This window comes from Apodemus sylvaticus, chromosome 16 (genome assembly GCF_947179515.1).
Source record: "Apodemus sylvaticus chromosome 16, mApoSyl1.1, whole genome shotgun sequence".
NCBI lineage: Eukaryota > Metazoa > Chordata > Mammalia > Rodentia > Muridae > Apodemus > Apodemus sylvaticus.
Window position 1 is genome coordinate 62127755 of NC_067487.1, and position 25545 is coordinate 62153299.

General features: G+C 43.4%; 1 protein-coding gene across 1 annotated transcript in view; it reads left to right on the forward strand.

Moving 5' to 3' along the window:
- Positions 1-5118: 5118 nt before the first annotated feature.
- Positions 5119-25545, forward strand: part of Tnpo1 (transportin 1) — an 85051-nt gene continuing 64624 nt past the window's right edge. Inside the window, exon 1 of the mRNA XM_052160073.1 lies at positions 5119-5230. Coding sequence (XP_052016033.1) covers positions 5216-5230 — 15 coding nt within the window. The 5' untranslated portion in view covers positions 5119-5215. The remainder of the gene's footprint in view (positions 5231-25545) is intronic.

A 25545-nucleotide genomic window follows, 5' to 3' on the forward strand; every position in this document is an offset into this window, starting at 1 on the left:
GAGGGCATCAGATCTAGAACTAAAATGATAGATGTGATCCTTCATGTCGGTGCTGAGGCTCGAACCCGGGGCCTCTGCAAAAGCAGACAGAGCTCTTACCTGCTGAGTCATCTTACCAGCACCACCTGTATTCTCGGTTTGTAGTCTACAGCTCTTCCCCTCCCCCTGCCCCATACGAGATCTTTAGTTCTTGATATTTTTTCTGCAGTATCAATATTTGGAGCACTGTGCTGCCAGATTTAGAATATTCTAAAGTCCTGTCTTTCAGCTGACTTTTTCTGAGACCCTGCCAGCAAGATGAGTAGGGTAGGGCAGGCATTACCTCCCACAGCCAGTTTGGTAGAGAAGCCCAAGTCCTCCAGGTATTTTTAATTGGCACTGAGAGACAAGGCTTCAGAAGTGATAAAATTATAAGCAGTATCCTAGGGAAGAAGGGAGGAGCTACTTTACTCTAAGTAGAAATCTAGGTTCCCTGCTAAATCTTTGTTGATGTGACAGTGGGGTGGGATATAGAATTTCCTTTGATTTTTGCTGATTTAACCAGTTCTTGTCTGAAGGTTTCCTGCATCCTATGCTAGTGGGATAAGTATTTTGATGAAACATTTTTGTTGTTTTGTGCGTCTGGGCCACTGGTATTTCCAGGTTCAGTTTCAAGTGTAGGGTATATAAGGCCAAAGAAAACCCAGAGAATTCGTCTTTGTGCCATTCCTTGGGTCCCAGGGCCCCTTCTTAGTCTATTTGCTTTCTGCCAGAAGCCTCTACCTGTTTGTTTTTTATGTAATGTCTGGGACTTTTAGCTGTACTGGGAACAAGTGAAGTGTCTTCTGCATCTTCCCAGAAGTAGGAGCATAAGTAGGCCCCTTTTATAAATAGAATTATATTTTAATTACTAGGAGTTATTAATAGCTCAAGGAACTTTGAAGCCAATCCTTTCCGAGTTAAAAATAACTTATCATTTTATAAATTAAAGCCTTATATAAGGGTTTGCTTTAAGAAATGCCTATAGATTTACATATTTCTGAATGTACTATACCTGTCCTTTCAGTTTTTAAATTCTTCTAAATTAGTACTTTAAAAAGACTGTCCTTATGTTAATCTGGAGATGTTTCAAAGCAGAAGACAATTCTTTAAACCATCTAGTGTTAAAACAGAATCAAGAATTAAGGAGAGAAGGTTGGGGTGTTAAGACAACAGTGTCTTTCCAGAGGCACAACTGAAAAATGGCCCTAGAAGTATTCTATTTTAAAGCTTGCCTACCTCATATCACTCTAGTTATATCTTAGTGAGCTTCTATATAGCATTAGTAGTTATTTACTAATAATTAATAAAAATAATGTTATTAAATGTTTTAATTTAAAAATAATTAAAAAGTATTAGTAATTGCCTATTAAAGATATTAAGCAAGTTTTGGATTTCCACATCTACTTTTTTTCAGTCATTTCTGCTGCGCGAAGTATTAGAACAGCCGAACCTGCCCGTTCCAGCGCTCATGCCTCTAACGCTCTGCCCCTGTGGTCTGGTCGGCCACTCACCAGCAGGCAATGGCCGACCTGGATTATCTCGTGGAGATTCAACTGGCTCGGGCTCCCGAAACATTTCCACCCAGGTCTCTAGGTTCCCAGTGGTGAGTTGCTACCTGGCAAACCCACCCTTTGTCACAGCACCGGTCTCTCTAAAGACTTGACAAGCCACTATATAAAGGAAAACGCAACACAAACTTAGCTCGGAAACAATGGTGACTCAATCTGTGGGCACAAGAACTAAAAGCTAAGCCTTATTAAAATCCGACTCCTCCAGTGGCCGATCCTTGTGGATCCGCCATGATACCAGGAAACTCTAGCAGCTACATCTTACCCCTCTGCTATCCCAGTTCCAAAAGGATTTAATTCTCTCTGGTTTCCTCTCTTCCGGGGCCAACCTGGAAGTCCCGCCTCCTCGCCCAATGATTGGCTGCTTTATTCATTAGGGGATTGGTTCACCAGAACAAGCACCAGGCTCATCCGCAACACGTTTCCCTCGCGGACAAACATGTTCGTTTACATTTATTAATGTCTAACAATACTTTTATCTATTGCACTGTCACGCCTAGCTTCTGCTATGGAACTCCTTCTATCTTTGTCCTTTCTAACACGGAGAAAGGGAAGCTCAGACAGACAGAACTGAAAACTCGCAGGAGGGTGAAGCCGGCTTCTGGATGCGGGTCCAGGGAGCCAGAGCTTGTTTGGTGATGCCCATCGCATCTGTCTGGGTAAAGCAACTTCCCCTTCCCAGTGTCTGCTCTCTCACTGTGGTGCCATTTTGTAACCTTCATGTTCTTATTTTTGTCAACTTTGTTACTTAAGGAAAGACATACTAGAGGAACTAAAGAATAGAAAGGTTTTAAGGTTAAAAGCAAACTTTATTTACCATCTTAAATTTCAAAATATGTCACTGATTTTTTTTTGTTTTGTTTTGTTTTTGTTTTTCGAGACAGGGTTTCTCTGTGTAGTCCTGGCTGTCCTGGAGTTCACTCTGTAGACCAGGCTGGCCTCGAACTCAGAAATCCGCCTGCCTCTGCCTCCCAAGTGCTGGGATTACAGGCGTGCGCCACCACGCCCGGCTAAAATATGCCACTGAAAAATGCCAACATTTCTGCAGAGTTTCACCACATGAAATGTAAAGAGAAAACATCACTGGGTAACCGGTATCATATGCACTAAGGAAAAATAACCGAAAAAAACTAAATATGCTATGTTGATAAGCCTTAAGATGAATAAGAGTTACTATTTAAAACTCATTTTAGTTTAAGGTAACACAGAGGCAAAGACCGATTATTTACGCATCTCTACCTAGAATCAGTGTATAGTAACATTCTCATTTCAGTGTTATGAAAGAATGGATTCTTGGATTACCTCAGCCCGACTTGTTAGACTTGTTAAAAATGACTTATTTATCAATTGATTTATTTTTTTAAAATTTTTTTCAAGACAGAGTTTCTATTAGTACACTGTCACTGTCTTCAGACATATTAGAAGAGGGCATCAGATCCCACTACAAATGGTTGTGAGCCACCATATGGATGCTGGGAATTGAATTCAGGACCTCTGGAAGAGCAGCCAGTGCTCTATAACCACTGAGTCATCTCTCCAGCCCCATCTCAACTTTATAACCTCTGATAACCAAGAATAAAAAAAAAAAAAGAAAAGAATTCCAGTGAATAAGTCCTTTTACATATACTAATTAATATTCAATCCTTCCTCTTTCCAATTAACTTCGTTTATTCCCAAAGTATTATTTAGGTGAGTTCATATTCATTGCTAGGTAGGTCCTATAACTATCATTAATTGCTAATCTTTGAGACAGGTTTATTTATTTTCTGTGTATGAGTCCTTTGCTGACATGTACAGCATGGGTATGGCTGTTGTCTGAGGAGGTCAGACTGGACCCCTGGAACTGGAGTTATGAAGTTATGATCTACCTTGTGGTTTTGAGAATAAAACCCAGGTCCTCTGCAAAAACAAGCTCTGCTGCCCTCAGAACCATTTCCCTAGCCCCTAATCTTATAGAATTTAATGCTATTTTAATTTTTAAATCACCAGCAATGTAAAATTCAGCTGCCACAATCCTCTGATTTATACAAGCCCGTGCTCCACAATGAGGCCTTTTAAGTATAAAAATAAGACCTGTTTACATTTTCCTTGCAGTAAATTTTCTTGCAGACACACCAAACTGTTCTGAAGGAAGGTTTACATTAAATCGTTTTTCTTAGAAACATATTCCTTCTTAGAAAATTCCTTTCCAAGAACACTATCCAACTTCTATTAAATCAACGTTTTAAAATGTTTGTTTTATTTTATAGAGACAAAGTTTCTTTGTGTAGTCCTGGCTGTCCTGAAACTCCTGTAGGCCAGGCTGGCCTGGAACTCGGCAATCTGCTTGCCTCTGCCTCTGGAGTGATGGGACTAAAAGTGCGGGCCACCATACCCGGCCGTAATTTAATTATTTTAAATATTTTCCCTTTTAATGTTCAACTTTCTGATGATAAAAACATCGTTTAGTCTCAAACTTTGAGTTAAACTAATTGTAACACTAAAAAGTATTACAAGTGGAGGTTTTTAAGCTGTTTAATAAGCTGTAAATATTTATCATTTTTGAGAATTAAATACTATAATTTTACCTATAAAGTGATGGAGAGCAGCTACTGAAGGGGCTTAAAAAGAGAGGATTGGGGGTTAAGGGAGTGTGGCACGGCGGTGTGGGGGTCCCTTCCCCGTGAGGGACCACACACACACACACCAACAGCTACTGCCTAAACTAAGGCAATTGAAATTACTGATATGAAGATGATTCTCACTGACCACTCACCCTTTTGGAAATAAGGACCACCTTCCTATGCACATTTAAAATACTCATATGGTGGTCAATTTGTGTAAAAATAATGCGCTAGGGAAGAACAGTTCACCTCTATTCATTCATTACTATCATTCAGCTGGCTTTAAAAGTGCCCACCTCTCCCATTTTAAAACATTTTCAGCTTGAAATTACAGTACTTCTCTCACGGTGGCTGTATAAGGACAGAGGAGCTTATTATTTCCAAGCTCGATATTAGAAACACTCTAGAGAAGTAAAACTAATTTTCTAAATCATTTCATTTGGTTTATACGGTAGTTTCGTGCTATATCACATTTCAGAAGCCCGCGTGTTAGCAAGCCGGCTTCCCCGTGTGCCTGGGAAGCTCTAACAGTTCGACTGTAGGATGATCAGCCTGTCGGGTGTCGCAAGGCTCGGGGCTCGGCGGTCCCCGGGGGTGGGGGGAACACGAGTGCACTCCGGGCACGTCACCTGCCGGAAGGGCCCTGCATCTGGGCGTTCACACTCACGGGCCGGGCCTCCGAGGCCGCGACTGAGCCCCAGGCTGGGTGGTGGGGGCCGCGGCGGGCGCGAGAAGGTGTGAGGCAGGCGCAGGGTCGAGCGAGGCCTCGACCCCCGGGACCCGGCCTGGGGAATCTGTCGCTGCGCGCCGCCCGACGCAGGCCTGCAGGCCGCGGTTTTCCCAGCCCCGTTGCCGTTGCCAAGGCGACCGCCGCCGAAGATTCCCGCGCCGGGCTCCGCCCCCCGGCCAATCGGACCGGCGCTCGCCCGAGCCCGGATTCTCTTTGTTCCGCAGCCATTTCAGGCCCCGGACGGGAGGCAGCGCCGCTTCGGCAGAAAGGCCCGAGCGCCGGAGGCCTCTGGGATGGTGTGGGACCGGGTAGGTTGGCGTGAGGGTGCGTGGCTCGGGCGGAGGGGCGGAAGCGGCCCAGCGAGCTCCGACCGGCCTCCGTGCCGAGGGCACCGCGCTCCGCTGTCCGCCCTCCTGGAGCCGGCCTGGCCGTTTGGAGCCCGCCGGCGACGGCGTGGTTCTAAGCCCAACAGCTGCGGTCCCGGGCGCCCTGCGGGACCCGGACGGGGCCGGCGGGGCCCCGGGGGCGGGAGGTCGGTCCTGGGGCTGGCGGGAGGCTGGCGGGGCGAGCCGCTGCCGTGCTTGTCAGGCCGCACGGTGCGAGGGCCCGAGGTCGCCGGTCTTTGTCCCGGAGCCTCGCACACCCTGGTTTCTGTAGCCAGCTGATCCGTCTCCCCTGAGGGCCCGCTGGCCTCGCGACCTGTAAATATAATTTTAATGTTTGGAACTACGGGTTTTGCTTAGGTTTGTGGGTTTTGCACGTCTGCCTCTGTCCGCCCACGCCACGGGGAACGGCTGCGGAGGAACAGACCCGCCACCACAATCAAACTGGTTTTAGAAAGGCTTTCTTCCTCTTAGACACGATCTCGCGGTGTTTAGTGTGTGTGTGTGTGTTTTTTTTAATCACGTGGGGTTTGCAGGGATTGTTTACAGTTTCACTTTGTTGTGCCAGTCGCAAATCAGCTGCTGTAACTGTAGAAACGAAGTTGGAGGCTATTCGCTAAATGGGGAGATTGTAGTAAGCAGCTTAGTGTGTCCTGCTCTAAAACAGTGATGGCTTCCATGAGTATGTAAGCAGTGCTTTTCCCCGTAAAGAGAAGACGCTTCTTAAATGCAAAATATTCGGTGAAATCAGTATTTGGAACTGAGCTATCGGTCTGCAGTGTGCACGCTCAGATGTGTTCATCTTTAGAATACCAAAATACCTGCTGGGTTTTGAGTCTCCCTATCAAAACTTTCACTTAAGTGTGGTGAGAAAGTGTACTTTATGCAGAAAGTAGTGGACAGTTTGTGTTGGGGAAGAAGTAATGCTTTTTACTGCCCCACAACCCAGCGTCCCGGTTGTTCTAGAGAATGGCTGTTCTGTGTGGAAATTTGCAACTGCAAAGGAAAACTACTAGTTTAGAGGTGGCAGATTTCTTTTAAAATCCTTGACACTTGCAATGTGTGGGTGAATAGTGGTTTGGCAATACAGCTTTTACTTGAGTCAGTGTCTGCCTATTGCCCTGGTGTTCGTCTTCCCTTTCTCCAGAGGGCCTCAGCCTTCCATTGGCCTTGTGCTTTTCCATCCTGCCTTGGCCAGGAATTACTGAATTCCTCCCACTGAAAGGCTTGTAGTAAATATTTTTGTATTTCTCCCTCCATTCCTAAAAGTCTTTTTGCCATTATATAATAGGAACAGAATAGAAATTTGTCTAAAAATATATTATCCTAGCTGTGACTATTTCCAGTATCAATATTTGTTATAGTCATTGTTTTCACTACTATTTTTTTATGTATGTTAAAGTGATTATGTGCATTCAGTTTTCTTGAAAACTGAACAAATTGTGTTGAAACGTGAACATGCTATATTTAGAGGAATTTCTTGTGTTTGTTAGCCATATTGGCAAGCATTTTTTTTTTTTAGGAAAAGAAATCAGGGTCTAAGGAAGCCGAATCAAGTTACACATGAAGTAAATTTAGCCAATACAAACGGAAGAGAGGAAGGTGACAGCTGTGGAGACTGCCTTTCTTTGCCAGATAAAATCTTAGCCCTATCTTAGCCCTGGGGAGGCAGAGGCAGGCAGATCTCTGAGTTCCAGGACAACCAGGGCTACACAGAGAAACCCTATCTCCAAAAACAAAACAGGAAAGAAAGAAAAGAATGTGGTATACAATGCCAAAGATTTGGCCCTCTTCCCACTTCCCGGATTCTTCCCCCAAATGCTTACCTGCAAAGATTGAGCCGTAGTAGAGTGCAACTGGTAATGTTTTCAAAATCCTGGAGGATAGTGCCCCTTCAAAAAGGACTGGTTGGGATGAAATTTCTCACAAGATGAGGTCCTGCTTGGCTAGTGTTAGTAAGGCTCTGGCAGGCTAGAGGAGTGAGTTCACTGTCGGGATGGAGGTCGCTGAGTGGGTGGACCGTGGTTAGGCAGGTAGAGTGTAGTGAAGGGAGGTTCTCAAAGCATTTGAACGGTTCTGACGCTGATGCATCTGTCCTAGGTATTGTTCTTAGAAGTACTGTGGTTGGTGTGATAAGAATCTTAGCTTTCAAGCATCTTCATGTTCAAGCGAACTATTAAAACAAGAAACGAGGATGGAGATTTGTCTTTAAAATTTTTATTTATTTATTTATTTATTTATTTAGAGACAAGGGTGTTGGTTGGTCTGGAACTCGCTTTGTGGACCAGGCTGGACTCAAACCCATGAAGAACCACTGCTCCCACCTCCCCACCCCCAGTGCTGGGATTAAAAGCACAATACATGTGTCTGCTTTCAGATTTTTCTGAGATAAAATCCATACAAGAAAGGTGGCCCCATCTTATTTCTAAGGCAGTCAGTGATAGTGGAACTATTGGAACTGGGTACCAAAAGGAGATTGGTGGCTCTTGGTGTGAAGAATTTGAATCATAGGTGTCCTTCTAATGGCTTAGGTTATGAGACTAGGTAGAGTTGTCCTGTGTATGGACGGGCAGTCTAGGCCAGGCCCTTTGTGATTGTCAGTGTGAAGCAAGTTACATTGTTTTGATTGATTGTACACTGAGAACTAAGCGAGTTCACATGGTAAGATCTCAGAACCAGCCCACATGGAGTGACTGTTCCACAGATCACTAAGGCTCTCTGCATTTCATTTTCATTGTTAGTTTAAAACTATGAGAAATTTAAAATTGCCAGCTTCAAGATGGTACAGTAATTTCTATAAGCCCTTTGGTGTATTTCCTATAAATGTGTATATTTACACAGTTGAGACTTTATTGCATAAGTGATTTCCTGCTTTTTTTAAAAAGATAGGCTATAAGCACTTTCTTAAGCTATCTAGTGATGTTGTTTGTTTTCATGAATATGTAATGTGTGTGAATTTCTCATAATTAAAGAGTTTTTCATTGATTTTGTAGTTACATAAGAAGCATTACCCCCAACATCTTTGTATATAAGACAATTAATTAACTGCATTTTAGATGTTTCGTTATAATGCTAGGTATCATTCAAATTGCTGAATTCATATTGTCAGGCTGCTTTTGCTTAAGGCAAGTGTGATGGTTTGTATATTCTGGACCCAGGGAGTGCTACTATTATAAGAGGGTGTGTTCCTGTTGGAGTAGGTGTGGCCTATTGGAGTAGGTGTGTCACTGTGGGTGTGGGCTTTGTCCTAGCTTCCTGGAAGTCAGTATTCTGTTAGCAGCCTTCAGATGAAGATGTAGAACTCTCAGTTCCTCCTGTACCATGTCTACCTGGATGCTGCCATATTCCTGCCTTGATGATAATGGACTAAACCTGTAAGCCAGCCCCAGTTAAATGTTATCCTTACAAGACTTGCCTTGGCCATGGTGTCTGTTCACCAAATTTTAGGCAGTGAAAGAGTTGGAAAAGAGAAAGCTGGTGATAATGTAATAGAACAAGGGGGCCATGTGCCAGCCCCAGCAAGCAGCAGGACTCCTCAGCTTTGTCCATGTGGCTCTGGCTTTAGAGTCCAGAATAAAAGGGACTACTGGGACAATTGATGCTGGCTAGAAAGAAATTAGCAGTGATTAGGAAGAGACCAACATCCCTGAGGTGAAATATTCTGGGAAGGGTTTTCTGAGAGCACAAAGAACCTGTGTTCCAGAGATAGCCAAGGTTGTACCTCACACTACAACTGTACTTGGGTTTTGAAGGCATGAAGGGGTCATGAAGAGCAGCTGAGGCTTGGCACTGTGAGAGGCCATGGAAGGCCATTGGTGAAAGTGCAGCCTCAGTTACAGTTAATGGCATAGGACTGAAGGGGTCATGCAAAGGATTTGAGGCTTGACACCATGAAGAGAGCCTATGAGACACTATTGGTGAAGCCCAGTTGCATCGGAAGACCTCAGCTTATTGGAGATGCCAGTACCATGGGTTGATCACCAAGAATAGCAGCGGCAGTGGAGTGGATCAACCTGAGCTTAGACTGCTACAGAAGGCAGAACTGAAGAAGTAACTAACGCCAGCCCTTTGGAGGAGCCCAGAAGATCACATGTGGATCTCAGACATTGAAACAAGAAGCTGTGAAATTGAAGTTGACTTTGAGACCCTAAGATATTAAAGATGCCAGAGCCATGGGATGCGTGTTGAGGAAAGCTGCTAACAGGGAGTGGAGCCAGCCCGGGAAAAAGCAGTTTGTTGCAGTCAACACTGAGGAAAAAGGAGTTGGAGACTCCTTTGGCTTTGACATCAGCCATGCAGTTAGAGTATGGAGTTTGCCCAGCTGGTTTTCTGTCTTGCTTTGGAGATTACAGTTAAGTTATTGGATGAATCTCAGATGAGCTTTTGAACTTTGGACTTTTAACATTGTTAAGACACTGTAGACTATGAGGACTTTTGAAGTTGTACTGAATGTACTTTTTTACTATGCTATGCTTAGGTATGGCCTCCATAGACTCCAGGGGGTGGAATGTGGTGATTTGTATATGCTTGACTCAGGGAGTGGCAGGCACTGTTGGGAGCTGTGTCCCTGTTGGAGTAGGTGTGTCACTGTGGGCATGGGCTTAAGACCCTCATCCTAGCTGCCTGGAAGTCTGTATTTTGTTAGCAGCCTTCAGATGAAGATGTAGAACCCTCAGCACATCCAACTGTCATGTCCGCCTGGATGCTGCCATGTTCCTGCCTTGATGGTACTGAACTGAACCTCTGAACCTGTAAGCCAGCCCCAAGTAAATGTTATCCTTATAAGATTTGCCTTGCCTTGGGCAAGGTGCCTGTTTACAGCAGTAAAACCCTAACTGAGACAGCAAGTTTATTTTTCTTGGTGGTGTTTTGAGTCCGGGTCCCTCTCTGTAGCCCTGGCTATACAGGAACACTCTAAGTAGACCAGGGTGGCTTCAGTCTCTCAGAGGTCTGTCTGCCTCTGCCTTCTGAGTGCTGGGATTAATGGTGTGGACCCTATGCTTGGTGATGGTTTGGTTTTCATTGCTATAACTGTCTGAGTAGTGCTAGAGATTGAACTCATGACCATGCAGGTTACATGTTGAGGATTGACTAAGTTATGCATGCTGGCCTTGAACTCATTCTAGTCCAGGCAATCCTTAAACTCTTATTCTCTTTAGCATATGCTTACAAGCCTCTACCATTAGGGCTGCTGGTTTGTTTTAAGACAGCCTCTGTGTTTCTCAGATTCCATCCTTCTGCCACCATCCTGCCCGTGCTCAGAACATAGATGTTCACTACTGTGCTAGGCTTGCTTGAGGGAATTTGGTAATGTTTGTGAATAAATAGAAGCAACATAATATTAACGCATGGTGATGGGGGAGACGATGGGGGAGACAAAGGGACAGAAGGACTGAATTAGTACTCCTTTCTTTCCTTTGTAGTGTGTACTATCTGGTATATATCATTTCATAATACATAATTTTCATCATCATAGTCTGTGTTATACATGGAAATTATTTTCTTTTAATTGATGGGAAAAGGTGGAGATGAATTTTGCACAAGGGCTAGGTGTGTAAGCCTGACTCTGAATCTAGGTCTGTTTGTCCGTTTCTATGTAATACATATTCCCAAAATGTTCTGTTCATAACTACCTGTAGACTATAGGCCACACTGTTTTTTTTTTTTTTTTTTTTTTTTGTTGTTGTTGTTGTTGTTGTTGTTGTTGTTTTTGGTTTTTTGAGACAGGGTTTCTCTGTATAACCTTGGCTGTCCTGGTATTCACTCTGTAGACCAGGTTGGCCTCGAACTCAGAAATTCGCCTGTCTCTGCCTCCCAAGTGCTGGGATTAAAGGCCTTGCTACCACCGCACTGTTAGGCCACACTGTTAAAATAGTCAGTTGAGTTGAAGGTAATGAATGGTTAAGTTAAAAAATTAAACCAGACAGACCTTAACTTTCCACATTTTAGAAAATGAAAAAAAAAAATCTTTACCTGGAGGAAATTTAATTCTATACATAGAGATATATAATATATATAGAGAGACATCTGGATTCTAAAATGGAAGCAGCAAGAATATGTGGGCTCAGCATTCTTAGTAATGCTCTCCAACAAATGGGAAAGGGAAAACCAAACAAATCACAAATTTGATTAAATTTAGTGACTAAGAGAAGTTTAAAGACCCATTAAGTAATTGAATTGAAAAATACACTTGATGAAGCCCATTACTGGTGAAATAAATGAAAGTCTTAATGGAAAAATAAGCCAAGAAGACTAGAGCTGTTTAACAAAAAGAATAGCAGATTTCATGCTGAAAACCGAAGGAAAGCAACTCCATGTGCATGCACTTGGGTTGCATTTTACAGCTGACGGAAACATTCACCGGTCATATAGTGACATTGCACCCCTATTCACACCCACCGGAAGTGCTTATCCCAGAAAGGACACAGGTCCTTCTTATCACTTTTGTCTTTACTAACAAAAGAAATTATAGGAGAAAAATAATTGAATGATCCAAACTGTTTATTTCTTCAAGCAAATGCTTAACAATAGGTGGCTACAATCACATCATTAAAAAATGAACACAGTATAGTCACTTTTCATTTGTTTCTGTTAGGAATTAACATTTCTGAAAACTATCTGAGCTAAGGAGCTGGTTCCATGAGTCAGGTGCTTGCTGTGAAACTGAGCTAGCTTAGATCCGAGAACGCATGTAAAGCCCTGTGATCAGCTTCTGCAGAGATGTGAGGAGAGACCAGAGACTCCCAGAAGCTTGCAGGCTAGTTAGCCAGATAGACTCCGAGTGGGTGCTGAGCCTCAGTCCTCAGCAAGACCAGCGAGTGCTCCTGACCACTGGGCCATCTTCCCAGCCCCCTTGCAGCATAGTCTTTTTTCTTTTAAAAATATTTCTTAATTTATTTTATGTGTATGAGTGTTTGGCCTGTAGTGGGTATGTTCACCATGCACAAGCCTGGTGCCAGGGAAGGCAGAAAGGGCTTCGGATCCCCTGGGACTAGAGTAACAGAAGATTATGAGGTGCCATGTGCGTGCTGGGAATCGAACCTGGGTCTTCAGCAAGAACAAGTGCTCTTAAATGCAATGGCAGTTCTCAACACGTTGCTAAACATTCCCTCCTCTCCCCATCGACATCTTCTGCCCATCTACTTTCTCCTGATTGTTTACTCATTCCCTGTGCATCTCAAGCTGGTCTCAAACTCACAGTCCTGCTTCTGCTACCACTGTGCCCGGGCCTCCTTGCATGTCTTGCTGGCAACCTGGCACAGTTGTGCCTGAGTTAGTTGGTTGATTTTGCATACTTTTTCATATTTCCTACAAGTGGGAACAACTTTCTTTCAGCACCCACAGGGTCACTCACAACAATCCCTAACTCTAGATCCAGCGGACTGAATGCCTTCTGACTTCCTCAGGAACCAAATATGTACAATGCATATACATACATGTAAGCACAACATTCACATATAAAAACAAAAAAGTTTCTTTCCTGCTTTTAGACTATCCTCTCCCCAGATCCTCAGCCTTAGGTTATATCATAAAGGCCTGCATACCTGTTTGTTGTTTGTGTATTGAAGTCAACAGGAGTGTACTGGGTTGTTTTCTCCCTAGCATACTTAATACCTAGTAAGGTCAGCCAGTGATTTACACTGTAGTTGCTGTTGCGTGCTGTTCACCCTGGGACCCTTCCTCCTGCTGTGGAGTTTACGCCCAGGCCCTTCCCTCCCGGCGTCTGGCTGGTGGGGCATCCCCAGCCCTTCGCTATCTCCTGGCCACTTGTTTGCACTATTTTACAGGCATTCACTCAGCTTAAACTCCACGGCTAGCCATGGAATTTTGGATCTCCTTCCTTGTTCTTTGCTTGTTGAAAGAACCAGGGCCCAGTTAAAACCAGTTCTCTGCTTTGTTTTGCACTTGCTTCTGTGAGCCAGTAGCCTGTGTGTGGACAGACTGTACAACTGTACAACCTCACTTGGCTGGAAGTCTCACGGCCTGCGTGCTGCCTGGGGTTCCTGTATTTGTTGCCTACTACTAAGTGATGATGTCATGGCTCTCTTTTTACAAATTCATGCCTCTTCTCCCGTCCTCACTTCAAGCCCATGACCTAGCTTTCTACTTGCCTAAGAAAACTGAAGTTATGTGAAGACAGTATCCACACTCTGCCATCCCCAGGAACGTACAAGCATCTGTGTTAGTGTGCTGTCCGGCCTGTGACCTTAGAGTCCTGTTGTCTGCTTTTGTGCTAGCTGCATCTTTTCTCATCTGCTTAAGGCCAGGACGGTGCAGTGGCTGCCGGCTCTCCAGCAGCCCTCAGTCCCTCCCTACCTGGGCAGACATTTTGCCTACCTGCCCTTTGTCCTCGTGGCTGCTGCACCTGTTGTCCTCCAGTGACTGGAGGTTATGGCTTTTCTGGGCTCCTGGTGTATGCTCTCCTCTCTATCTACAACAGACTTTGGCCTCCACCATGCCCACGCGCAGTCCTGGCCTCCACCATACCCATGTGCAGTCCTGGCCTCTCCTTGGGATTTTTTTCACTCATCTTATGAATAAGAATTACACATTTGCTCTTTTTTTGTTTGTTTGTTTGTTGATTGGTTTGTTTTGGAGGCACAGTTTCACTGTGTAGTCCCCTGGCTAGCCTGGAACTCACTGTAGACCAGGCTGATCCTGAACTCACAGAGATCTGCCTGCCTCTGCCTCCCAAGTACAGGGATTAAAAGTGTGTACCACTATATGTCTGGCTTATTTTTCATTATGAAGTCATTTCTCTGAGCAGACAGACATGTTATTATAGTCCTCTCAGTGTTGGTGAAGCATTGTTTCTAGGATACCCTCCTCCCTCACCAGGATACCAACATTTACTGATAGACAAATCCCTTTTATAATGTGGCAAAGTATTTGTTTTAGAACCTACATGCACTCTCATATCTCCTAATTATTTTTAGATGATTTATAATACTGAATGTAAATTCCATGTTAATGGCTGTTATCTGTACTGCTTAGGAAATAAAGTCTGAATCCCGTTTATAGACACAGGGTTTCTTTGCCCTCGTCTTCAGTCCGCCCTCAGTCAGTCCAGTCGCCCTGGAGAACTAACTGTTATAGTTCAGAGGGGCGACTGTCTTCTCTGACAGTCAGAATTGCCCCCCTTCAGCGCTGGCTTCTCCTAGCGGATTGTCAACACTTGCTATGACCAACTCTGCTCCTCCAGGATTCTCCTGCTCTTTTTGCAACATGGGCTTTGCGGCCACCAGTTTAGCCTGTTCACGCCTGGCAGCATCCGTCCCGACTGTTTCCTCCCCGTCATCTTGACAAGCTTGCCTCTTTGCTTTCCAGGTTACCACAGTCATTACTCACACCCATGTGGGGTGTGGGCTCCTGGCTGCCGGCTGTCCTTTCTTTTCACTGACGTCTTAATGCTGCAAAGCTCTTGGCCTCTGTCCTGCAGGCCACACTTCTCCATCCACATTTCCTCTTTCTAATCTAAGGTTTGAAATGGCTTCTAAATGTCGACAATGCATATGTATCTTTATGTATCTTTAGCCTCTCTAACCCAGTTGTATTTATGTAACTGCCTGTTCATTATCTCTACCTTGGTCTTTAATGGTAGCTGTTAAACTCAAAGGTTTAAGCTTAGTCCTAAACTGTGTGCCTAGCTGCTCTCCACAGCCTGCCTTTTTACCACTGGGAACAGCATCTTCTGAAACTGTGGTCTTTTTCTGGACTTAGGTCAGCCTGCTTTCCGCATCTTCAATACATTGAAGAACTAGCTACGTGCCTCCCATCCCCTGGTCTCAGCCTCTGCCCTTGCAGCCTGCTCATTGACAGCAGTGTGTTTTATGTGGTCTGCCCATTCTACTACCTGGCTTCTCCAATCGGTGTTGTTTGTTTGTTTGTTTGTTTGTTTGTTTTTTGTTTTTTTTCCAGTTCATTAGCCAAAGCAAGGCGGCTACAAGTACAACCCTTGCTGTTTTTCCATTCCATGCACAGTAGCTTCTGCTGTGGTCTGAAAACATGCATCCTCCCAAAACTCATGTGGGGACCCTGATTCCCATGGTGACAGTATTTGGAAAATGGGGACTTTAGTGACTAAATTAGGTGAGTCATGTCTTCATGAATAGGTGTAGTGTTCTTCATAAAAGATGTCCTGTGGAGCTAGAGAGATGGCTCAGAGGTTATGATCACTAGCTGCTCTTCCAGAGGACCTGGGTTCAATTCCCAGCACCCACACGCAGCTCACAACTACCTGTAACTCCAGTTCCATATCTGACACCCTGGTACAGATATATATGCTGGCAAAACGCCATTGCATATATAAATATGTTTGAGAGTAAATAAATAAAATATGTTTTAGAGAGAGGGAGAGGGAAAGGGAGGGAGAGGTCCTTTGGAGGATACAGCAAAAGGAGTTAACTGTGAGCCAGAAAGAAGACCCAGACCAGACTCCAATAGTAGTGTAACCATGGGTTTCCCAACCCACAGATGGGGAGAGACGGCTACTGTGTTAACTTAGCTAATGTGTAATTTTGTTATAGCAGCCTGTACATACTCACATATTCGTAACTGGCACTCAGAGTGCAGCTTGGCTCTGCCCTGCACTGGTCTTCCTGACCCCACTCTTCCTTCTCCTGAGGCTCGCTTCCTACACACGCTTTGTCCCTCTGCCGCCATGCTGTTTCCACATCTGTAGGCTCTGCAGCCTTCCCCTGTTTGGCTCCGTGGTCACTGAGTTACCTCTAAGTCTTTGTTCAGATCTTACTTTCTAAAGGGTTGTAAAACAAAGAGCACGTAAGGCACCTGTGGCTGTAGAGTTTAAAGTTTGTTTTGTTTGGTATTGGTGGTAATGTTAATTTTTATTGTTTGTGTGTGTGTGTGTGTTGGTGTGCTAGAGAGTGAGCCCAGTGACCCCAGGATTGGGAAGCATTCTGTTACCTAGGCCCAGCCCTTCCCAATTGCTCAGCCCTTTTCAGTCCGGTTTTAAAACATACAGCTGTAGAAACCCTGGAGTGTATACCCAGGAAAATAGCTTTGTAAATGGCTTTCATTGGTTTAAAACTGCTAATAGGTTAAGTATTCATCAGTGATCTATACTGTAGGTCATTCAATCTATGAACTATATTTTCATTCTATAAACAATGACTAGGGAAGCTAAGGCACATTTTGAATGATTTGTTACAGAGCAGAAATAAAGTGTTTTATTGTTTCTATATGTTTAGATGCACAAAAAAGAACTTTACACAGAAAATACAAAAACACATCCCAGAGTGCTTCTGGGAAGGGAGCGGGTATTGTGAGAGATGGTTTTAGGGAGCTTGAATTTCTTTTCCTGGTAATGAAAAGAGTCATATTAAATTTTTATTGGAGGTTTTTTTTTTTTTTTAATAGATACTTTTTTTTAAAAAGGGAAGCAGTGAGAAGAAATAAATCAGTAGGGTGGAGAGGGAGAGAAGGACATTGCCTTTCTAAATGTCAGAGTGGTCAGAAGTTTGGTCAAGGGAAGGAGGAGCCAGTGGGAGATTTGAAGAGAGACTGCAAAACTAAAGAGGCCTGTAGTACAAACACGTCAGACAGCATAGCAAGGAACAGATGCCTGGCAGACTAGGTAGGCCGTAAGCCTGCGGAGAAGGGCAGCCCTAGGTTAAACTACAGCCCTGGAGGCCGCCATAGGACTGAGAGCGCCATCCCTGATTAATTACAGGGTTCACAAGGTTGTCTTTGCTGCTTTATCTCAAGCAGCTGTAAGGGAATAAAATGGAGGCCTGGAAATTGTAGCAGGTCACGTTCTTAGAACGCATGGTGTCTGGACTTGCCTGGCCTGAGCAGTCTGGTGAGAGCATTTGAAGGTGTATTTGGACAGCACTGTGGGTGTTTTAGAAAATCAAGGATGGCCTTTTAATGGTTTGATCTGAACAGGGTGAAAACTAGTGACATTTAGTGATAAAAGGCTCTGAAAGTAGGAGGAAATCAAGACTGTCTTTTTTAGAGCTAGTTTGGAATGGCAGGTCTTATAGGCAGATTGCAAGTTTTAAGCCATCAGAGCTACAAAAACAGATTTCTCTGTTTCACCTACCTGATTATGAGATGGCTGTCTCACAGACACAGGAATATGTCTTACACATTTGAGTCCAGAATTCATGGTACTATTTAGAAATTATGGATATGGAGAACAGAAGAGGTCCTGAGGTGTTTAGGGCAGTGAGTCATCTCAGGAGCCTAACAGCAACAGGGAGATAAAGGGAGCGGTGGAGCCATGCCACAGCTGAGGTGTTCTGCACTGTGCTAGGGCTGAGGCCAGGAGAGGAGGCAAGACAGTGGGTGACTGGCATTTTGGAGTATTTCTGCAACTAGAGGGGGGTAGAGACACTTGGGTATGAGTCAGGTGAACAGACTTTTTGTAGTCTTAAGATATTTATGAGGGAATTTTAAATGCACAGAAAAGTTGGTTGTCTCAGTAATATCCTGTATACTAGTTGTGTTTCTATTCCAGTGTGTGGTGCAGTCCAGACCTTTGTGTTATATCCAGTTGTTAACACTTTTTTAAAAGAGAGGTCTTTTTTCTTTTTGTGTTTTAAGACAGTGCTCTGAGCCACAAGTTAGTGGTGCTTTTAATCCCAGCATTTGAGAGGCAGAGGCAAGTGGATCTCTGAGCCAGCCTGGTCTACAGCAAGTCTTCTAGGACAGCCAGGGCTACACAGAGAAAGCCTGTCTTGGGGTGGAGGAATAGAACACGAGAACTTTGCCATTTTACCCTCATAACAACCCATGAGCTATAGGTACTATTGGCTATCTTATTCTTAGACTTAATTCTACAGTCACTATTTTTCTATGACTGATAAATGACAGAGCCAGAATTCGGAGCTAAGCAGAGTGTTCCTGAGTCCTATACTACAGTCCTTTCATACAGTACATAGAAAAAGACGAGATTCATTATTTGGAGTGGACAAAGAAATCAAATATTTAGATCAGAGGCAGTGATACTTTAAAAGTTTCTCCATCAGGAGATGGCGAGATGGCACGCTGGTTACAAGTACAGCCTGGCATTGCAGAGGACCCAGGTTTAATTCCCAGCATGCACATGGGGGTCTCACAGCAGATATAACTTTAGTTTCAGGATATCTGACACTGGACCCCAGGCATGCATAGACATCCATGCAGCCAGAGCTCCCGTGTACATGACACAATACGTTTTACAGTATTTCTAGGTCTGTGGTATATTCTATGTTTAACCTCTCTAAAATGTATTACAAGTATTTGAGTGTTTTGCTTGCATGTATATATGTCCACCATGTGTGTCTCGTGCCAGAGGTCAGAAGAGGGTGTGTGATCTAGACCTGGAGTTATGGGGGGGTCTTGTAAGAGCAGCAGGCATTCTTAAGGTCCGAGCCCCCTCCTGTACAGAGCTTTAACAGAGGACACAGTGTGCTGCTCATGCTGCTGAGCGGCACAGGAAGAGCAGGGACAGGGAGGGTGTGGAACTCGGGCCAGACGGCAGGCTCTGGCAAAGGATGCTTTTCAGTTGTTGACACTAGTTGTTTAGAAATTTCTATAAAATAAAATATTTAGATTAATCAGGTCAGTTAGTGTCTGGATAAAGTTAAAACGCTGGATCTGAGGCAGGCCTAGTAGTATAGTACACACCTTTAATCCCAGCTCTCAGGAGCCAGAGACAGGCAGATCTCTGTGTTCCAGGCCAGCCAGGGCAAAGAGAGAACCTGTCTCCAGAAAAAGAACAGACAGAAAAAACCAAACCAATGAACAGAAACCACTGAGTCTGTGGCAACTGGTTTCAGCTCAAAAAGCACATTTTCTTTTTCTTTCGTTTTTGACACAGGTTCCCTCTGTGTAACTCTGCCTGTCCTGTAACTCACTGTGTAGACCAAGCTGGCCTCAAATTTGCTGTATAGACTAGTCTGGCCTGAAACTCAAAGACATCCTCCTGTATTCGCTTCCTGAGTCTGAGATTAAAACCATGAGCCACCATGCCCAACTCCGCAGAGTATTCTTCCTGCTCGCTGTGACTGTATAAGGAATGAGCCCAGGCACGCGCAGCCCTGTGCCTCCTACAGGAGCCCATGCAGTTTTAAGTAGGACCAAGTGACACGTAGCTCTGAGTAGCATCTTCCAGAGCATGGCTTGCGTGATTGACTAGAAGAGCAGTTTCTGGAAGGTAGGAGGGGATTGGAAAATTGCAGTAGCTTAAAGAAATGAAACTACTTTTGTGCATGTATTATAACCATTTATATGTCACTATTTCAGTAAAGTTGCTTTTTACATAAAGAAAGAAACCAAAAGAGTTTAAATAGTGTAGCATGCTCAGCGGTTACTAATAGTACAGAGGCTTGAGAGTGGAGTCTGGAGACCACCACCCCCCACCCGCCTCCTGCCCCGAAGACTTAGGGACTTGGAGGGAGGCAGTTTGGGTTAAAGCTGACTGTCCACTGTAGGTAGCTCCAGACAGGCTCTAGCTGTGAGTTTGGATTACCTTTCCAAATACCATCCCTTTGGCCCAAATCTTTTGCTCAAATAAATAAAGGATGTGAAACCGAAGAATTCCTGTAAAGGTAGTGGATTTTTCTGGAATCTTGTTTTATCCTAAATAATACTGAATCAAAAGTAGTGTTTCCATGTCAGAGTTTAACAGAGGTGACCGAGGAGCAGAACAAAGGAGAAGGCGTCAAAAGGAGCGCACTATTCTAACTTGCCTCAGAGGGTACTTAGGAACGTTTGTGATCCAAGGCCAGCAGTGTGTTACTAGTGCCTGCAGAGCCTTTGAGTTCGAGAACAGTCTAGGCAACGTGGTGAGATAGCAAGACCTCGTCTAAATAAACATACATACATACATACATACATGCATACATACATACACATACCCGTAGTTAAAAAGATATATGCATTTTGTTGACTCTACATGCTAGAGATGGTTGCTGCCTGCAGTTGTTTTTAACTGAAGGATCACTTCACAATGACTTCTGCAGATTCCTTGTTCATGCCCTACCCTTCTCTAGGGAAAGGTTTAAGAGTTTGTTTTATAAGAAGTGCAGTTCTTGCTGTGATAGGAACGGAGAGTCCTTTGAGGCATTGCCTCACACTTCACATGTCTTTGTTGGTGGGTTTCTGGGTGGCAATTTTACTAGTATACATCAGTGTCTTGAAGACTTGGGGAATTGCTGCAAGGTGCTTACAGTGCTATTTGTTTTGAAAGTCAATAAAATTGTGGGCTGTAAGTGTCTGTAGTCTCCAGTGGCTATCCATCCACTCAGGGGGGATACAGACACCACAACTCAGCCTGAGCTCTAAAGCAGGCCAAGCCTCAGCTCCCCTACTTAGCCCTTCTTACCAGACTAGCTTCTCTGGGCCTGCCCCAGCACTTTGCAAATTGTTAGCACTTTCATTTGCTGTTTTCTGAAGTTTTTTTAAGAAATGATTTCAAGGTTCTATGAACTGCTTTCTTAGCAAGTGCTGCTCCATTAACTCCTTCAGGTGAGCACCCACTGACAGGCTGTCATTTGAAGATGAGCCCATTTAGTTTCTTGTAATGCATCACTACATCATTTCCCTTAGATATTGTAGGTATAATTTCTTAAAAATCTGTTCCACTTACTATTGCAGAAGTCTCAAAATCCAGTGTAGAATCACAGGCTTTGTCTTCTGGCTAGCTTTTGTCTGTTTTGGTTTTGAGGATTTGTCTTACTCACAGTCCATGTTGGAGTTGTTTGGTGGTGGTTTCCTGCCTGGCATTTTCACAATTACACACCTGCTGACAGGCGCGCTCAGTGCTGTATCTTTTGAAAGTCATTAAGTCTTGGTGTTGGTTCTTATGTTAGATTTTGAGCACCATTACCGCTTCTCTGTTTCTTCACTTGATATTTTATGCTTAAGTATGAGCAGTAATCTCTTTCTGTGATGGCATTGTTAAAATAGGCTCCACACAGAGTTAGAATGGTTATCACAGTCAACTTTCCAGCTACTTCTGTTCTTTCTTTTTTCTTTTTAATTTTTTTAATTTTTTATGTTTTTGGTTTTTTGGAGACAGGGTTTCTCTGTGTAGCCCTGGCTGTCCTGGAGCTCATTCCGTAGACCAGGCTGGCCTCGAACTTAGAAATTCACCTGCCTCTGCCTCCCAGAGTGCTGGGATTTCAGGCGTGTGCCACCACCGCCAGGCGCTACTTCTGTTCTTTAAGGAAAAATGTAATTTCTGTCCTCTGATATGCAGGTCAGCCCTTCTCTGAGACCAGGCCTCTTGAACTATAAACCAGCTTTTCTGATATAATTCTAATGGAATCAGTGGTTCGCTTTTTGTTTTTTCATTCCTATAAAGATTTTTTAAAAAATAATTATATTTACTCATTTCAGTGCCATAATCTGGGAAAAAGTGGTTCCCAGTACATGAATCTTATAGGTAACTAAGACTTGAGTGCTTTCTTTAAACTTTTTTTAAAAGATATTTTATTATTTTCTTTATGCGTATGAGTGTTTTGCATGCATGTGACTAGTGCCTGTATAGGTTAGATGAGGCATCATATCCCCTAGAACTGCATTTGGGATGGTTATACGCCACCATGTGGGTGCTAGGAATCAAAACGGGGTCCTCTGCAAGAAAAACAATGCTCTTAACAGCTGAGCTATCTCACTAACCGCAAAGACTTGTCTTGTCAAATGTGATAACCTTCGATTTTTTTTTCTTTATTTAGTCTGTATTTCATGCTTTTGTACCTTTTTTTGATTTGGTTTTTTTTCGACACAGGGTTTCTCTGTATAGCACTGGCTGTCCTGGAACTCACTCTGTAGACCAGGGTGGCCTCGAACTCAGAAATCCTCCTGCCTCTGCCTCCCAGAGTGCTGGGATTACAGGCGTGTTTTGTACCTTTTAAATAATTATCCTTTTAAAATTATTTTTAATTTTCATTATATATATTTTTTCTATGTCTGGATATTTGACCTGTGTGCCATGTGTATGTCTGGCACTGGTAAAGCCTGAAGAGGGTACTGGATGTGTGGATCCCAGGAACTGGAGTTACACACACTATGCTGGGAGTCAAACCCTGGCCTTAATGGTTGCCAGCTCTCCAACACCTAAACACGTTGTTTTAAAAATGGCTATTTAAATTGGTTCAATGAGAGTTGAACCTCCTGGTGTTTTACATGTGTAGCACATGGAACTGAGTTACAGTTGTGAGCTGCGGGGGTGGGGGGTGCTACTAGGAATTGAGCCTGGGTCTTTTCTAAGAGCAGCCAGTGCTTTTAACTACTGCGCCATCCCACCTTCTCTGCTTAAGACATTTAAGCTCTATGGCTTAAGTCACAGCTTTATAGCAACATTGTATCATGAACTAGAATATTTTTGAGGGTTGTGGGGGTAGTCTATGCCCTAGCTCCATATGACTTCCAACAGGGACCCATGGGAAGATTGATTTTTTTTTTATTATAAGCATTATAAACTTACAGTTTTAAAATGTTTTAAGAAAAATACCTTATGACACCAACACTTTGATAACCTACCTACTTTTTGGTTTCTTTCCAGTCCCCTTGTGAATTTTCCTTTATGTACTGTCTTTTGGTCCTAAATTAGTTTTCCAGATAAAGTTATTTATGTATTAATGTTATATGAGTATCTCAGTTCATACAAGTATTTCATGTATATTTGTGATTATACTGTGAATGCAACTTCTGCCCTCCTTTTACCACTTAGACACAAACATTTCATGTCATCACAGAAATTACCAACTTTTGTTGACTGTACTGTAGTTCATTAGTTAAATGTTATGCTTCTTACAGTAGATTCACTTTAGCAGAAATAATCGTGGAATAAAAATAAATCTAAGTCAACCCTTTTCTGTATTTAATACTCTCAGAATACAAGCTTAGAAAAATAACCACGAGGAGAGAAAACTTAAGAATGTCTATGGCTCGTACGCTCTGAGTTTATTTCCGGTAGCTTGAGTTAGTTTTAGTCTACCATGGTTAACATACCTTTATCACACCTTGGTGATGCTTTCCTGTATCTGTGTGAAGATAACATTATGTATTGCGCTTACGAGAGTATATCAGTTTGTACTCATATGCCATGCTGTAGTCCCTTTCACATTTGCCCAAATAAAATATGCGTTCGGTCTACCAATTTACTCGCTGGAAATGAAGGAGATGTGAAGGATCTTGGTAAACAAGTAGTATTCTAAAACTGGTGACATATCAGGGAGAAGTGCTGCTGTCCTACACAGCTAAAGTGTTAGTAAAGCAAATGTGGTAAGGTGGTCGCCCTTCCTCAAAATGGAAATAGAAGATGGGACCCGGAGACATGGCTCAGTCAGTAAAGTGCTGGTTGCATCTTTAGACCATACTTTTAACCCTTAGGTATAATGGCATATGCACCTGGCCAGCACTGCAGCGGCGAAGGCAGTAGCATCTCGGGGTGCCCTGGCCGCAAGCCTAGTTGGCTTGCTAAGGTCTAGGTCATTGGGAGTCCATTTTAAAAATATATAATAAAAGCTGGGCGGTGGTGGCGCACGCCTGTAATCCCAGCACTCTGGGAGGCAGAGGCAAGCGGATTTCTGAGTTCAAAGCCAGCCTAGTCTATAGAGTGAGTTCCAGGATATCCAGGGCTTTACAGAGAAACCCTGTCTTGAAAAAAACCTAATACATACACACACACACACACACACACACACACACACATACACACACACACACACTAAAGCTGGGCAGTGGTGGTATATTCCCTTAACCCCAGCACAATTGTGGCAGAGGCAGGGGGCTCTCTGAGTTTGAGACCAACCTAGAACAGAGTGAGTTCTAGGACAGCCAAGGCTACATAGAGAAACCTGTCCCCAAAATAAAACAAATGTGCATATAATATATGTATGTGTGTGTGTATATATATATGAATAATATACATATATACACACATACTTATGTGTATGTATGGCATCTCTAAATGCAGAAGGTTCATGAGGAATGTTCCTTGCCCTTGTCCTTCATATGTACTGCAAACATGCATTAACAGCAACATGTACACACCCCCATACACTTACACACGGAGGAAGGAAGGAAGGAAGGAAGGAAGGAAGGAAGGAAGGAAGGAAGGAAGGAAGGAAGGTAGGTTAACAAGAATTTAATGAAGGAGAGTGCATGCCTTTATTTTTTTTAAGATTTTTTTTTTTAAGTTTTTTTTTTGTTTTTTTTTTTTTTTTGATTTGGTTTTTTTGAGACAGGGTTTCTCTGTGTAGCCCTGGCTGTCCCGGAACTCACTCTGTAGACCAAGCTGGCCTTGAACTCAGAAATCCTCCTGCCTCTGCCTCCCAGAGTGCTGGAATTACAGGCATGCGCCACCACCGCCCGGCGAGTGCATGCCTTTATGACTTACTCTCCTCAGTTTCCTTTCTACCTTCTGGATTTTTTTCATTATACGCAGTATCTCTCAAGAGACTTTGATGTTTGATTGCTCATTCATGCTGCCGAGAAAATGCAAGCTAAGGAAATGCATTCCCAAGATTATCATGAGCCATTGTTGTACCAACTCAACAGTTTCCAGAACTGCAAGTATTCAGATGAAGCAAGAACACTGGGGACGTTTGTTGTTCATTATCCTTATATGATCATGTTGTATGTTTAATTACGTATAGATATTTTAATAGTTATTTGATACTTCTTTTCTTAGCTAAGCTCTTTTCTTTTTCTTGTTTTTGTTTGTTTTGTTTGTTTGTTTTGGATTTTTTTGGTTTCATTTTGTTTTTTGAGACAGTCCCTATGTAGTCCTAGCTGTTTTGGAGCTTGCTATGTAGACCAGGCAGGCCTTGAACTCACAGAGATCCATCTGCCTCTGCTACCACTATTCTGGGATTAAAGGCATGTGTCGTGTCTGGCTCTGGCTAAACTTCTTTCCACAAAAAGAGATATATTCCAATTATTTTAAAAGCCAGGGTGAGTTCCATTTAAATCACTCGAGGATTAGAATTACAAAGCAGGCAGGAAGCACGGCAGTCCATATGATCCTGTTCAGCCCTTCAGATCCTCTGCTTAGAATTTCTGATCTGTGTGATTCTGTCTGGGTGTGGTTGCCTACCAGTTGTGACCTTTTAGCTTACGCTTTTGGAACGGGCAAATGGTAAATCTCTTAGTACTTCTGATTGTCTTCCCAGGAAAGGAAATTCAGTTAAGTTTTGTGGGATGAGGAAGATGAGTGACATTTCCTGGCTGTTAAATACCCTCTCTGCTTGGGAAAGAAACTCCCTTACTTAGGCCAAAAATCAGCT